Raw genomic sequence first — 16,033 nt, 5'->3', positions numbered from 1 at the left:
TCAGTGTTCACTCGTTTTTTTTTTTTTAGTGGCGCCAGATAAAGAGCAATCGGCTGCAGTGTTGGTGTAGAGAGAGAGAGAGAGAGAGGGGAGGAGCAAGGGTCAAGCGAGCTAGAGAAAGAATAGAGAGGTAACAGCGCTATGTTAAACACAATTGAAATGTTGACAATAAGTGATACTTTGGTAACTATTAAGTTAACTAAGACTTTTTTTTAAAAGGCAAACATTATGTTTTTTGTCCCTGCAACGTTATATGCATTTTTATTAAAAATACACTCCCACCAACTAAAATATTCAGACCCCCATTAGAGATAATCCTGATGGGCAGGTGGCACCTCATATTGGAGCCCCTGCCATCAGTGTATGAATGGATGAATGACATGTAGTGTTAAAGCATCTGGAGTGGTAGGAAGACTTGGTGCATCACAAGTCCATTTACAATTTACCAAACACCCTCTCCTCATCAGCTGACCTCTCCTCTCTTCTTCCAATTTTTCCCCTTGCTTTCCTCCTTTTCAACTCTCTCCTCCTATCTTTCTTTTCTTTCTTTGTTCCTCCTTTCCGTCTACCCTCTTCACGCTCTCTTCAGGTTGTTTGAGTACCATGGCAGGGTGTCTCCGGTCCCTCGGGTGGTGCCCGTCAAACGCCCGCGGGTAGCAGTGCCTCTGGTACGACGAGTCAAATCCTTGCCTGTCAAGCTGCTGGCGCGTAACGCCTCCGTCCTCCCCACCAGCAACGGCAACAAACAGAGATGTAAGTCTGTCTGTCAACACCACTGTTTCAAAGGTGTTTCTGAAACACACAAAATCTCAAATTGTTCCTTCTGCCTGACAAATAAAATAAAAAGTATTATTGATCTGTTAGCCAAGTTCTGCCATGATTTATTGACATTGATGGCCGCTGTAAATAACAAATTTTACTTTCTCATTTTGTGAAACAGATGAAGATGATATAATATTAGAGGAATTCAAGCCCACACTGTCACTAACTGCACACTAACAGCAGACAGAAGGGTCTACAATATGCATTTTATAGACATATCGAGGTTATCAAACTGATTCACCAGTGAAAACAGGTTAAAAAGATTAAGCCTACAGATCACAATGCAAACGTGAACCGCCACATCACCTGGCTATTGAGACAGAAGACAAGGACATTAAGGAAGTTGGTATGTTGGCAGTTTTAGTAAACAAGGAAAAAGTTCAATTTAGGATTCTGAATGTTAAAGTGAAATATAGTGAACTGCATCACATCTGTATGATCATCTTGTTGTTGTAAGTCCAATATTGTGGTGTAAACCACCACCATCAACCAGCATCAGAATATCTCTTTCTCTCTGCCTGTATGTCCCTCTTCCTTTTCTCATGTTTATTTAAATGTTTCTACTTATATTTTGGATCCGAAGATAAATGCTGACTCCCTGTTAGCTCCTTTCATATTTGACTTTGACCTGGATCCTTTTTTTCTTCCAAACAGCAGTTTTTGATTTCTGCTGAGTTTCAACTTGTTGATTGAAAACTGAAGTAGCCCTACTTGGCAGACTGTGTTAATGAATCCCCCTGCATGAATCTTCAGTTACATAATAGTCATTTGCAGAGATTTGCACAAGAAAGTGTCAATCCAATAAGAAAATGGGACGCAGACGAGAGTAAAACGGTGTGAACTTTTAGACTTAAGCTTTGGCAGGCGCTACATCAAGTTTGGATTTCAGAAGTCTCGGTGGTATTTGGCCGTTGAATTTTGGATGCAGAATCTATGTTCTCCTCATTCTTTCTTATTATTCCCACATCACATTTTTTTTGGCACTTAAAGGTATATGTCACATTGTTTGTTGCTGTTTGCAACAGAGAAAAACTGGCTCAACAAATGAAGAAATGAGTGAGTGGGAGAAAGAATCACTGCATCGACGGATGGGCTAGCTGAAAACTTCATTTTCTGATTGTTTCACAACGCTTTCATTCTAAAGCACAAATAAACACATCTGCATCTCCTCACAAACCTGTGGCAAGGTGCTGGATTCTGAATGAATGCAGCCCTGGGTATTCTTCATCCTACATTCCTCTGTCTGCTCTCTCTGTGGCTGTCTGTGTCGAGCCGATGAGGTTCATCAGTCTTGGTACGCCACAGGGTGTGAAAAAGCAGCTTGAGTGTTCGATCTAGGATGAAAATGGGCTGCACACCCTTCTTGCCTCTTCTTGACTCTGGTAATTAGTGACGCATTGTATAGGTATAGGGCTTTTATTGTAAAAGGTAATACCGGAAAGATGATAATCATTGTCATGATTGCCTTTTTCTTTTTTTTCAAACCATGACTATAATAACCAATTACTTATAGTTGCCTAAACTGTACTGGAAATTAACAATAGTGGATGCAGACCAGAAAATGTTTATGTGATTCGTTTTGGAAGGCGCAAAGAAGAAACTTTTTGGTTCATATTCTGCCAATGTTTGTACCAAATCACAATAATCCCCATTTGTCAACGTACTTATTATGTTGTATGAAGGAACAAAGACTTGGTTTTATGTCCATGAAGTGCATCAACTCATTAAGTTTTGGCGCGAGAGCATATCTTTGATTGGGTTGAAACTTTTTGGCCTCATGCAGAATTGTCTCAATTCATGCATCCTAGAGTGAATTTGTGTCTTTTTATGGATTAACTTTGTCTTTGTATGCAATAGCAATGCAAATAGAAATTGCATCACTTTTAATATAAAACCTAAATGATGTCGACTTATGTCAGAGAGACACAAAAACATAATCAAACCAGTATAATTAGTTCTGAGGCTTTTTGTTTGAATAAACAGGGGATAATCACATTTATTGTGTTGATTCTGAATTGTACCACTTCAGCCTAAAGTAACTCTCAAGACAAATTTGTACTAGTTAACATCTAAACCAAAACATGGCTTTCAGATATAAGGCCTCTCAGACTGGCTTATTTCATTGACTCACAGCACAAAAAAACTCAGATTTCCTGTCAGAAAGATCCAAGCAGCCACACTTTGAGTGGAGTTTAAGTTGTCGACCATCAACATTTAAATCATTCCCGTGTGCCTTTTGCTACTCTTGTCCTCAAAAATGTTTCGAATTTCAGGGAAAATTTTATTTTACCCCAAGTGCTTCATAACATCTAACTTTTATTAAACCAGCGTTAGACCCAACGCATTGCACAATTCTGATAGACAGGTAATCTTTAAAGTGCTTGCCAACTAAACAAGCATGCCATATCAATTATCCAGTCAGATCACACCAGGATCTTTTCAAGTCATCCTCTTTTCAATGTCAGACACTTCTTCTCCATGTACCCACACCCTCACTGTAGAGTGATTTATATCCTGATGCACATAAAGCCTCACCAGCCAGATGTTTGAGACCTGCAAAGATTTATATTTGTAAAATGATTGATTTATTAGGTAAAGAAATACATTTTTATATTTGGAACGCAGGTTAACTTATATGCAGACGATTTGTTCCTTTCATTTAAACAACTCAGAAAAATTTGTAATTTGCCTAGATTGGGAAACGGCATATGCCATACAAGTTACTGCCATGCTAACATCAAATAACACTGTGTGACTCGTTCCACTTGCTAGTCACGTTAGTTGTTAGTTAGTTAGTCAGTCAAGTTAACGTTGACCACAGTCTTTTCATTAACTTAGTGGTTTTGTTGCCTCAACCTAACTTCCTTTGAAGACGAAAGCTTATTTGGAAAGACAATATGCATGTTAGGAGTGGAAGCTGATACGGCGTGCCTGACAGGTCTAAAACTGATGCTAGAGGGGTGCCTAGGGCGTCATAGTTTTGAGTTTAGGGCCACTGACCAAGCGTCGGTATTTGACAAGTTGTGAGTGGGTTTTTGTTGGATTCGATTTGTTGTATTTCAAGAAATGAGTTTTGCTAGTGGAAATTTTGAGCGACTGGGAACTTTACTATCAAGTGGCCACCTTGGCTGCTGATTTCAGGCCCATTGCTTTCTCTATCAGTCATAAGCTTTTTTCCCCATTTACCTTTGACTCCAATGACCTTCCTACACTTTCTTAAAGTTTTCTTACATCTCGTTTGATTTAATTTTTTGTCTTTCCATAGCGCATATATGAAAGTGGATGAGCTCTTTAGATTATAAAGCTGCTAGACACCATATATGAGTAAGATTAATTTATCCTGAAGAAGGCAATAGTGCCTCCTTGTGTTTGAACTGTGACCACTTGTTCCTCTTTACTATGGATCAAAGATATTTTGGGCTTTTCTTGTGTATTTTGGATGTAATTTCACCTTGGGTACTCAACGTGGTATATAGAAACCTGTGTGTGTGTGTGTGTGTGTGTGTGTGTGTGTGTGTGTGTGTGTGTGTGTGTGTGTGTGTGTGTGTGTGTGTGTGTGTGTGTGTTTGTGTGAATGCGCACAAATGAATAACTGTCCACTGAGACAGACTCCTCTCAGCTCATTTGGCTTGCACTCAAATGATCTATGGGGACATTTTTATTGACAAAGCTAAAAGAGACTTGGAGATGAAACAGATAGCGAAAATGAAGAAAAAAGAGGGATGCTGAGAAAGAGAGTAGACAGCTGGAGAAAAAAATAAAAGGACAGATGAAATGACCACATGTAAGATGACAGGACCTAGAAACGGAAAAGGAAAACTGAAGAGTGGGTAGGCAGGTGGAGAAAAAGAAGCAAAGAGTGAAGGAATAAGTGAACATAAAGATGAGATACTGATAGAGAGAACGAGGCACAACAAATCAGATGAGGCAGGAAAGAAAACGGGGAGAGAGGAATCATAAGAGAGAGAAAACAAGAGGGCAAGAGCAGCAAGACAGCAGAGGAAATGAAGAGGGGGGTAGAGAAAGACAAGAGAAGAATGACAGAGAGAGACAGAGATGTGATGTGTATTGAGCAACAACCACACACACAGACATTTGGGAAGTATGGTAGTAATTTTGAGTTCATTGTACTGAAACAAAAACAACCACCATATGTGTTGCATGGCTTCAGTTGTTCTCTATTGCCACTAATGTACTCATCACTTGGTCTGTCTTTCCCTAATCACCCACTTCTCCCTCTGCTTTTTTTTGTGGTTAACCAGAGACATCTCAATATGTTTTTTTTTTGTTTTTTGTTTTTCTTTAATTGCAGAACAAAAACAATACGTCAAAAAAACATAATATGGATGCATTCTACAGGTAAATCAAAGCTCCGACATATTGTAATAATCCAATGTATATATCTTTTATTTTAAGCAATTAGTAAATAGTAAATAGAAAAAAACATGCGAACAATATTATCCAAACTAGGTCTTGTGTGCTTACAATGTATCACATAGATTGTATGAGAATTTAAGCTCTTCAAAAATAAGTTGAATCAGTCATTCATTGATTGTTTGTTTTATTTGCAACCTTGGAAAACACATTAAGGGACAACCCTAATTGTAATGGTGCCGAGGGACATATACAATAAATTCAGACACAACTTAAATCAACATCAAAAAACTAAAAGCAATGACAGTTACAGTCAACAAGATTAGCGATTCATCCTTGGAATTGTCTCAGCAGTATTAACGAAGTCATCTTAAAAGTTTTGGTGACGCGTATTCCCATTATGTGGGTCGCAGAAACAAAAAGCAGATCTTCCGGACTCTATCAGGAATCATTTGAGGCTTAAAAAGAAAATAAATGGTGATACCTACTCACGTAGACAAGCCAGTTTTTTGGCAAAGTAAGCAATGCCCCATAACTCTGGTGAATCTTAAGGCTGATTTACTGCATCTAAAAGGTTTGAGACTGGAACTGGTCGTCCGCCCATAAATCACCGTATCCAATACAGAGCGGAGAACTGATTCTAAAATCCTTTCCTCGTAAAATAATTGAAAGAGAGATTTATTTCAAGAAAGAAAGCCCGATTTCTGTCTCGGCTTCGATAACATGCCAATGTTTCAAGGTGTTATCAACTAAACAAATTTAACAACTCCATTAGTCATTATAAAATATAATAATTTATGTTTGGGATTTTATTTCTAAAGAATTATACAAATGGAAAGTATGTAAAAAAAAAAAAAAAAAAAAAAGTACCAATAATTGAGATTTTTTTGCATTTCTATGGCCCCACAACATATCCCATGTTGAAAATACAAAAAAAAACTGCCGTCGTTTTGATCAAAAGAAAGTATAAATTCCAAAGGAATTCAACAGAGCCACGGTTATAAAAAGATGAATAAGTTGTCTAACAGTCACAATGCAAAACAGTTCATCCATCACTTTGACCCGCAGCAGGGTATCTCAGTCCGTGTTGGCAAGACTGTTGTGAAATGTGGTATAAATATTCATGGTTACCAGATGATTCCTGATGTTTTTTTGGAGGGTTTTTTGTGATTCCTTGACCTTTGTTGCTGTCATTTAGAGTTTTCCACTTGTACATGACACTGTGACACTGACTTGAAGATTTGACACCCCAGGCAATGGACTCAAAAACAGCAACTGTACTTGCCAAAAAGGTTACGTTGGTCTATCAGAGACGAGGCAAACAAATACAAAGACGAGCTGAGGTAAACAGGCAAAGAAAAAAATATATATAACATAATATAACAAACTGTATAATATTCAGAAGAGGGGGAGGATAGCTGTTAATATGTAGCTTTATTAAGTTTGAATACGTTTTCAGGCGAGAAAGTAACAGTTGAGATTCCTAATTTACAGTCAGTTTATCCAAATAACGACCGTTTGGGATTTTGCTGTGATTGCTTGTTAAATCATACTTTATCGTTCATTTTTCTTGGGCAGTATTTAGTACATTGAGTATTTAGTATGCAGTAGGTTATGCGATGTCGAACAAACCGCCTGAGTCCATGTTCTCAGCCAGCTCTCTAAACGCTAAAGATTGGTGCTTCAATGCTTTCTTTCTTATCTGCTTTAGCATTGGGAACACTGTACCATACTTTACCAAAGGAAAGGAGATTATGCTGTCCCACAATTCCTTGCGGCTGCAACATTCAGAGCTACGCACCATTAGGTCCTCAACACCTGCTGTTTCTGTTTAAATTGACCTGAAAACTGAAAATCTCCTTCTTGGGAGGTGAGATTCAGTTTTGGACAGGAATCCTTACTTGCTTTGCACTGCGTTGAGTTTGTCATGGTATTAACAAACATTTTAAACACAAGTGCAGACGAACTTTTAAGTCCTAAGTCATAATGAATTCTCCACATCTTTACTTGAACTCGTGACGTTTCACACAGAGTACGAGCGGTTAGGACAAGACATTAGCACATCTTTGTGGGCGATTATTCAACCGCAGCATATCCGTCCTGCCTGTTGTTAAAATTCACTGTGGCCAATTACTTCATGGTTTGCTTTTGATCCATTTGTCACACTGCAGTATTTTAATAATCCACTAAATCTCCTTCAGGGTCAAGCCCTTGTCTAATAAAAATGGACATAATAATGTATCATCACCTCAAGAAAATTCCAGACACATAATATTGTTTGAAAGATTCTGACCTTTTACAAGGCAGAAAAGCTCTAATTTGCTCTTTCTTCAGACTTGTTAATCAGACAATGGGTGCTAACGTCTCCCTCTCTGTCTCACTCTCACACTCCCTCCACCCCTATACGTCTCTCTCTCTCTCTCTCTCTCTCCACCCTTTTTCTATCTCTCTACCAGCAGTGAAAGGTGCAGAGCTTCAGGCGATCAAGTCAGAGTTGACTCAGATTAAAGCCAACATCGAAGATTTGCTGGGCAGACTGGAGCAGATCACAGAAGACACACACATCACCTCCTCAGGTGACACACACACACACACACACACACACACACACACACACACACACACACACACACACACACACACACACACACACACACACACACACACACACACATATGCAAATCAAACAGTCATATTGGGCATAATGAGAACAAAATGGAGACTATGTTAACAATCTAATGGGATTATGTTAACGTGACTATGTTCATAGCCAACTGTTGACATAAACGTGATCACAGTCAGGTATGTGGGGAACTCCACCTCTGAATACAACCAATACAACTCTCACTCTCTTATCCAGCTGTTTGATGATGCATGCCAAACCCATTTCTTCCAATTCTTCCATTATTGGTAATTTACCCATGATATAAGTGCAGTTAATTTACCACATGCTCTACAATGTAAAAGCAACAGCAAAAAACATTCACACAAAGATGCAGAGGCTAGAAGTTATATGATGGTAGCCCAGAAGATCATGAGCCTCATTGGACTCAGTAACACTAAATATTGAAGTGGTTCAACATCACTTTAGAGTTTTAGTTAGCCCTGAACAAAGATGCATATGTTTTATTATGGTATTGGTATGTTATGCATAAAATACTGCTCTGCTATAACTGCTCTTAACTTATCTCATGCTGAGCAGCCTTGTTCATGATCTGAAGCCTAACTGAACCATCATGTTTCGGACCACTGAGTTAAGTAAAAACTGATAAAGTGACAGTGTTGCACTTCAAAGAAGCAATCTCAGTGATTATATTTCATTATGATGCAGATCCATACTACAAATAAGTCACACACACACACACACATATATATATATAAATAAATATATAATATGTCAAAGACCTCTGATCAAACCTAGACAGTCCTGATGGATTTTTAAGTTTGAAACTCTTAATAAAGATGTTTTATGTAACACATGTTCTTGAATATTTGATGTTGTACTTCAGATTTAGAGCAGGATATGTTGGGGGCTTCAACAGTTCACTTCCTTATTAGAAACTCTCTGGGAGCCACGTGTGCTTTTCAGCTTCCCGGAGACAAAAATGGAATTGTCACATCAAGAGAAATGAGCAGGAAAGAACATGAAATATGACTTTCCTCATTGATGTTACTCTCTGCGCTGTCTTCTGAAGACAGACGTGGCTTATTTGATGTTTCAATGAAAACTTCACTGAGGCCACATCTTTTTTTTTTCATTATTAACCAGGCCCAATCCATGATGAAATACCTGCTAAAATAAAGTAATTCTGCCAATGGAAAAACACTGAAGAAAACAAAATCACGTGCAAGGAAAAGTATGCCACGGTATAAATAAAAGAAAAAGAGAGAACAGAGCAGAGTAGGGTTACTGTCATGGGAGTAAGGACCTGCTCCTCTGTTTTGAGTAAGAATGGCTGGGAAAATAAATTTAACTTTTCTGAGGAAAAAACATACATTTCCTTTACTAACGTCCTCTTCTTATGAATCACAAGGAAGCCAGACAATGAAATAAAGTTACACTGTCCAAACTCACACTGCTATAAAACATAAAATAATCTGAATGTATGACTGAAGATGTGACTGAAATACAAAAATATGGTGCAATATGCACGATGCACACTCAGTAAATTAAATAAAGCGCTACATATATATGCATATGAGGTTCCTGTGAAATGACATAGGTGAGGTGTGGGAAGAAGACAGTGATTCTTTGGTAGTGTTTCCAAGATGGCAGAGCGGCAGAGAAAGTAAGGCATGAGCTGGGTACCACATTTACAAAACTCTACAATACACTGCAAATTGTATTTGTTTGATTTTTCATATGTTTTGTACATAAGAGGTTCTACATTTTTTCCCATGACCCAAAGAACTCTTACAAGATACAGAATATACCTGAGATCCCCTCATGCATGTCGGATAATTTGACGTAGCTTTTTTTAACCTTCTGCAGTTTTACTTATGTAAAAACGTACAACAACAGAGAAATGTATGAGGAAGATATAAGACATGTATTTAACATATTTGCAGATTATAATAGTTGGAATAGTTGGTAACTGGTTGGATAAGACCATTATCTATAAATATTATAGATTTAAAAAATAAAAGTAATTAACTATTTGTTGAACAATAAAGCCTATAGCCTAAAAATAAAAAAATATTTATTTTTATATATCCTGATAATTTAAATGAATTAATCTGAAAACTGCATGGACCCCTTGCATAGTGCCACGAACCCCACTTTCATATCCCAGAACAGATCAAAGAAACATTGAGAAATTTACTGTAAATTGTGTAAAATAGACTGCCAAGATAAGGTATGCCAAGGGTTTCTATCCAAGGTGAATAGCGAGAGATGACATAAGATGTTATATGGGACTCATCCACCACCCCAAACCTCCCCATAGCATGGACCTCCTCAGACTCACTTGAGGTATCAAAAATGAGATTAAAATGTTATTTGTGATACGTTAAAAGTGATCGTAATCCACAACCAAATACGTTACCCATCTGAACGTAATTCACAATTTGATTTTGTCGTTTCGAAACATTGCTTTTATGAGACGCACCAGGCTTTGAACGCAATAATGGCGAGGGCTTGTGCCCAAGCTGCATGACTAGGGATGAGAACATGTTGAGATCGATATAGAACACCAATTTAAAAGGTCATTTTACATAAGACATAATCAATATGTGGTTTGAATGCAAGTTCAATGTTGAGCCATAGGCCCAAGTATTTAATTTTATCAGTTTTATGCAGGAAAGTACCAGCATTACATGTAATACCTGATAATAATAATTTAACCAGTAATTAGATTGGAACCAGTTTTGTATGTTGTTAAAATCAGATTGTTGGGCTGTTTGGAATTGGATTTTGGGGCCATCATCACCTGACATCCGTTCATATAATTTAGTGGATGCAATGTTAAGTATAAATAGGGGGAAAGAAATACAGAATAAGAGCATGAAGAAGGGCCCAGATGGAGGCCAAGTAGTTCTCCCATCTGCTGTCAGGCTGCAATTCAGACCGCTGTGATGAACAAAAGGCTTCAGATTACTTGACCTGCACAGTTTGAGGAGGATGTGGTCAACCTGAGGGGCCTCTGAAAATAACATTACTCTAATGCTCACTGGGAATATTTAGTCATCAGTATTGTTTGTATGTATGTATGACCTATGAACTTGCTTTTGCTTGTCACATGTGTGGTGGAGAAACTGACATCAGTCTTTTAATCCATATTTAAGCATCATGAAGGTTGAAGACAGATGTAGGGACAAGCATTAAAACAAAGCACATTGTTTCTTTACAGACCAGCAAAACTTCTTCCATAGGACCAATAAATATCCCAATAGAATACATTTGAACACAGCCTCATAACATTAATTGTGAAGAGGTTTTAGTTTGACTTGTCATACTTCAAAATTACAGAATTGCCCACCAAGATACTAGGTCTCCGAGAAAAGTTAAAGCCACATCTAAGACCCAGTGGAGGGAAACAGACTCCAAGAGGAAAAAAAGCAGATCCAGCCATTTTCTGAAAGCATGTGGAGCTAGACAATGTTCAACACTGAACATTGTCCAGCACATAAATTATATCTGCACCAGGAACCTGGGATGCAGCCTCAGAAACAAAAAAGAGTTTGAAAAAACTGTGTGTGTAGCCTAAGTCCATGGCCACTGAATCCCGGCCCCCCATCTGAAATTTTGCCGGACTATTCATTGGTCTTGTTTTAGTGCCAACTCGTCACATACGGACGCTTGGTCAGGAGTCAGGACCTGTTGGAGTCACTTTTAAATGCACTGGGTATCCCTTTGGCGTCACTTTATGACGTAAGTTAAGTATCCGTGTATGGGAGGTAAGTTGAGTATGTTACGTAACTTCGAAAAATACTCAATTAAATGGCCCCAAAGGCCCAACAATTGTTTTTTAACAGCATATAACACTGGATCCAATCTAACCAATAACTGCTTTGTAAAACCTAAATTATTTAGCTATTACATGTAGTAATGGTGCTTGTCTGCATAAGACTGAAAATGAAATACTTGGGCCTATGGCTAGACATTGACCTCACATTCGAACCTGAAATTGATCATGTCTTGTGTTCAATTAACTTTGAAATTGGTGTTCCATATCGATCTCAACGTGATCTCATCCTTACTCATCCTATCTGCAGCTTGGGCAGAAACCCCCTCAGGCATTATATTGTTGAAAGCCTGGTGGGTCTCATAAGAACCCTTTCTCCTTAAAATGACATGGTTGACTCTTGGTTTGACCCGGGACAAACAATGGTCTACTGGCCGACTTGATCTCACAGAACTACATAAGAGGACCAAGACCTCATAACACCAAATCATGTGGTGGTGGTGGCACGTAATGTGGTAAATTATGTGTCACCACCAAGGAAACATTTTTACATTAGATTTAGGCAATAAAATGAACATAAGTGTTTAGGCAACAAAACCAATCAATGTTGGGCTTCGAATAAGTATGTAAACTAAGAATTATAACAAATCAAACTTTGCATCACACTAACTCAACAACACTTTGGGACAGTGACACCAATCTCGAACACCTGTCTAGTGGTTGAAGGTTCTGTGTTTGTTTGACCCATCCACCTCCCCTCCTCTTCTCCCCGCTGTTTATACTGCTTTGAGTGTAGCAGATTCGCGTGCAATTAATTCATGTGTCCACTAAGACTATAACCTGACACGCCACAGGGTTTTGTTACATCTCAGAAGCTTTCTTTGGAAACTGTTTGGAAAAAGGCAGGCACCTTTAAAAAAATCCCTAGCAGGTGATTGGATGACCCATCTGTCAATCAAACTCTTACAGATGCCAGTTGGGAAAAGAAAGAAAACGTATTTTCCATCGAGAAAAGCCTTCAGTGTCGTCCTTTGCTTTTCTTCTAATGAGGAAATACTCTCCAGTTGTGATATAACTGATGCTATTGCAATAACCATAAAGCATTGTTATTAGGAATATGTAGTGTTTTATATGTTGTTTTGGCTATGCATGAACAAATCTATTTATTGTATTGACCATAAAGTAATCGAGAGCCAAAGAAATATACAGTAGCCTACAAAGTAAAGTTAAAGGTTTGGGCCCAAGAGAGGTCTAAATCCTTGTTCAGCCTATTATTAACAAATTGGTATAAAAATACAATAACAGAAATCCAAATAGACATATTTTTTATCTTGTGTGTTGAAAATGAACCACAAAGAAAATGGGCATATGTAAAAATAAAGGGCATATGGAAAGCCATTTCATTTAATCATGGTCTCAAGCTTGGGTCTCTGAGAACCAAAACAGAGGTCATGTTTAATTTTCTGTGGTGTCATCGGTCCAAAATCATGAGCAGTTTATGACTTTATGAGCATTTTCATAAATAAATAAAGACTAATGAAGTTCTAAGACAATAAAACATTGTTATGCTTTTTGTTTATGAGCTCTCAAAGAGTGCCAACGGTCTCCAGCACTCCCAACAGAACATTAAAGTGGTGATGTGGAAATTGTTCTAAAAACAAGGCCGATGTGTGGCATTTGTAAATCAATTTGAAGTACTACATGTATACTACAAACTCTTCTGTTGATTTAAAAGTACTACACTCCAACAATAATGACATTTTTAGGTTAAGATATCAAATATTCAGCACTTTGGTAAGACTAAGAAATGAGGACTCAAGCTTGCATCTCAACAAAAATGCAACACAAAAGTAAAATGCACGTAAAAAAGTTACATTTTCAGTGGCAGCATATTCCAGCCATCCGTGCTGCTAAGATCAGACCTGAATCAAACTCCTCTGCTCTTTGTGGATATTGTTTTTTCAGGCCCTGGGGTCCTTCCCTGGCTGCCAGCTGGCTAACAGTGCTAACAGCACTGCCAGGAGTGAGTAGCACAGTAGTTCCTGCATTCAGTACAAGTATTATCAGCAATGTTTATATTAATGTGAATAGTGTAACATCTGGCCATAACTTTAGTTTGAAACATTCAAAAGATGATCTGACATTAAAATCAATACTAGAGAGGTGATAATTAGTATAATTAGTCATTAGCGTCTAGTCTGGGCTTGTGATTTGTGGGTTTTTTTTTCATTTTTTTACATGCTGAATGACTTCCTGATTTCCAAGAAACCTATGAGCCCATCTCTTGTAAACGCAAGATTTTAAGTGGTGCTTTAGAAGGATTTTTTCTGGAGGAACTAAGTTTTACAGATCTCTCTCCAGATTTGTGGATTAGATCGGCTAATCACTTATGTGGATAAACTCCTATGAGTCTTAGTCAACTAAGAATTTCTTTGGTTTCTTTGCTTGACGACAGCTACCTTGGATGTGGTGCGATAAATCAACTTTCAAAACTTAAACAGACTGTAGTTACGCGAACATTTGAAGCCCAACCATGATGTTATTCCTAAACATAACCATGTGGTTTTGCCTAAACCTAAAGTAAATATGTTTCTGTGACCAAGTAATGCACTGTTAAGAGGTCGTGGTCATTTCATGTATTATTATGAGACCATGGTAAACAGCAGTAGTGTTGGGAGCTAGGTCGTCCCACATTAATCAAAGTGAGTTAGGAAAAGGGTTTCGTGCACAGGGATGAGGACTTTCCATATTTCAAATTCCTTTCCTCTGCTGAACACATGCAGCTTCTACTGTCTGTAAGTATGTTTATGAGAAGACTCTGCTCATAGAACTCTGCTCATAGAAGCTCATAGTAACCCAACTCAAGAATTATTTTTATGATTTTTATTCATGAACGTAGTTGAACTGTCCTATAAATGTCCAACCATTGACCAACCAAACACATGCCAACACAGTCAATCAAAGCATTTAAAGAGATTTCTCATGTTCACATTTATGTTCAGCACAAGCACACATACTTTCCTACATTACCAACAGTGGACTGGGGCGGCTGTGGCGTAGTGGAGAGCAAGGTAGTTCTCCATTCAGAGGATCGGTGGTTCGATACCCGGCTTCGGCAGTCGATGTGTCCTTGGGCAAGACACTTAACCCCAAGTTGCTCCTGAAGGCTTGCCATCGGTGTGGACTGGATGATGAATGTTAGTTAGAGTCTGATGGTGGCACCTTGCATGGTAGCCTGTCATCAGTGTGTGAATGGGTGAATGATATGTAATATACTACTGATTGTAAGTCGCTTTGGATAAAAGCGTCTGCTAAATGACTGTAATGTAATGTAATGGACTATCTTGCTACCCCCAACTGAGTGTGGACCTCATTTTGAAAAAAAACAAAATATATAATAGAAAGCTTTCTCTTTTGGTCTTTTTCTGAAATATTTCTGCAAATATGCTTTTTTATGTTTTTTTTAATATAGAAGGGGACTTCCATACACAGACGCTGTACCCGTCTCTCACCTAATGTGTGCTTGTTTGCTGCAAATACTTTTCCTGTTAAGGATAATTTAACCTTAATGTTATCAATATTTTAACATGTCTATGTAATACAACTGTTACCCAATAATCATGGCCACTTCAATTGAGAAACATAATGTTTTACCTGCAACTTGGTAACTTGGCTGCATGCACTGATATCAAAGACTGCAGCATTGGCACTAAAATTGACTTTATATAGTCTTTAATATAGAACATTTTCTTGAAGTTACATTTTAGAGATTGACTACAACAGCGCATTATTAGTGTATAGGGTATTATTAGCGCATCATAGGGTAATTCATATTCTTTAGTGTTATTGTTGGTCAATTTTTATGAATGGTGTAGTATACGTTTAAAAGAGGGCTCCTCTGAACCTCTGGATTATATCTTGTTTTCAATTTGCTCTTAATTATTTAATTTAAGTCAGGAGAAAAAATACATTTCACAAACTAAGGCAGGTTTTGAATCATGTGTTGTCTACACTGTGGTGTGTCTTCAGGGCATTCATTTGAATCGATTCATAAGTATATTGAGGATAGATAAAACATACAGATTTATCCTTTTTTTATATAACAGATGCATTGCTGTTCTAACTTGGTCTCTCACACACATATGTGCACACACACACACACACACACACAGACACACACATAGGACACTTACCTGGGGTAATTCAGAGCATGAATATTTTGTGACATTTTGTTTTTCCATTGTTCATTTATCATTGTATCACAAGAGTCAACTCTCAATCAATGCTTCAAATAAGTTTCTTATTTCCAACCATAAAGGATGACTCTCTTTTCTCTGCTAAAAGAGATAAGAGAGGAAACAATGAAGCTCCTCCATTGAACCTTCAAGAATTCAACCAGCTGTTTTCATGGCTGGTACTATGACGTGTCCGGA

The 16,033-nt window shown here is 37.9% G+C and overlaps 1 protein-coding gene across 1 annotated transcript in view; it reads left to right on the top strand.

Moving 5' to 3' along the window:
• raly (RALY heterogeneous nuclear ribonucleoprotein) overlaps positions 1 to 16,033 on the top strand; it is a 51,138-nt gene that overhangs the window by 20,530 nt on the left and 14,575 nt on the right. Inside the window, exons 4-5 of the mRNA XM_054617483.1 lie at positions 590 to 753; positions 7,653 to 7,772. Coding sequence (XP_054473458.1) covers positions 590 to 753; positions 7,653 to 7,772 — 284 coding nt within the window. The remainder of the gene's footprint in view (positions 1 to 589; positions 754 to 7,652; positions 7,773 to 16,033) is intronic.

This window comes from Anoplopoma fimbria, chromosome 17, assembly GCF_027596085.1.
Source record: "Anoplopoma fimbria isolate UVic2021 breed Golden Eagle Sablefish chromosome 17, Afim_UVic_2022, whole genome shotgun sequence".
NCBI classification, from domain to species: domain Eukaryota; kingdom Metazoa; phylum Chordata; class Actinopteri; order Perciformes; family Anoplopomatidae; genus Anoplopoma; species Anoplopoma fimbria.
This window is presented reverse-complemented; position numbering and strand designations above follow the sequence as displayed.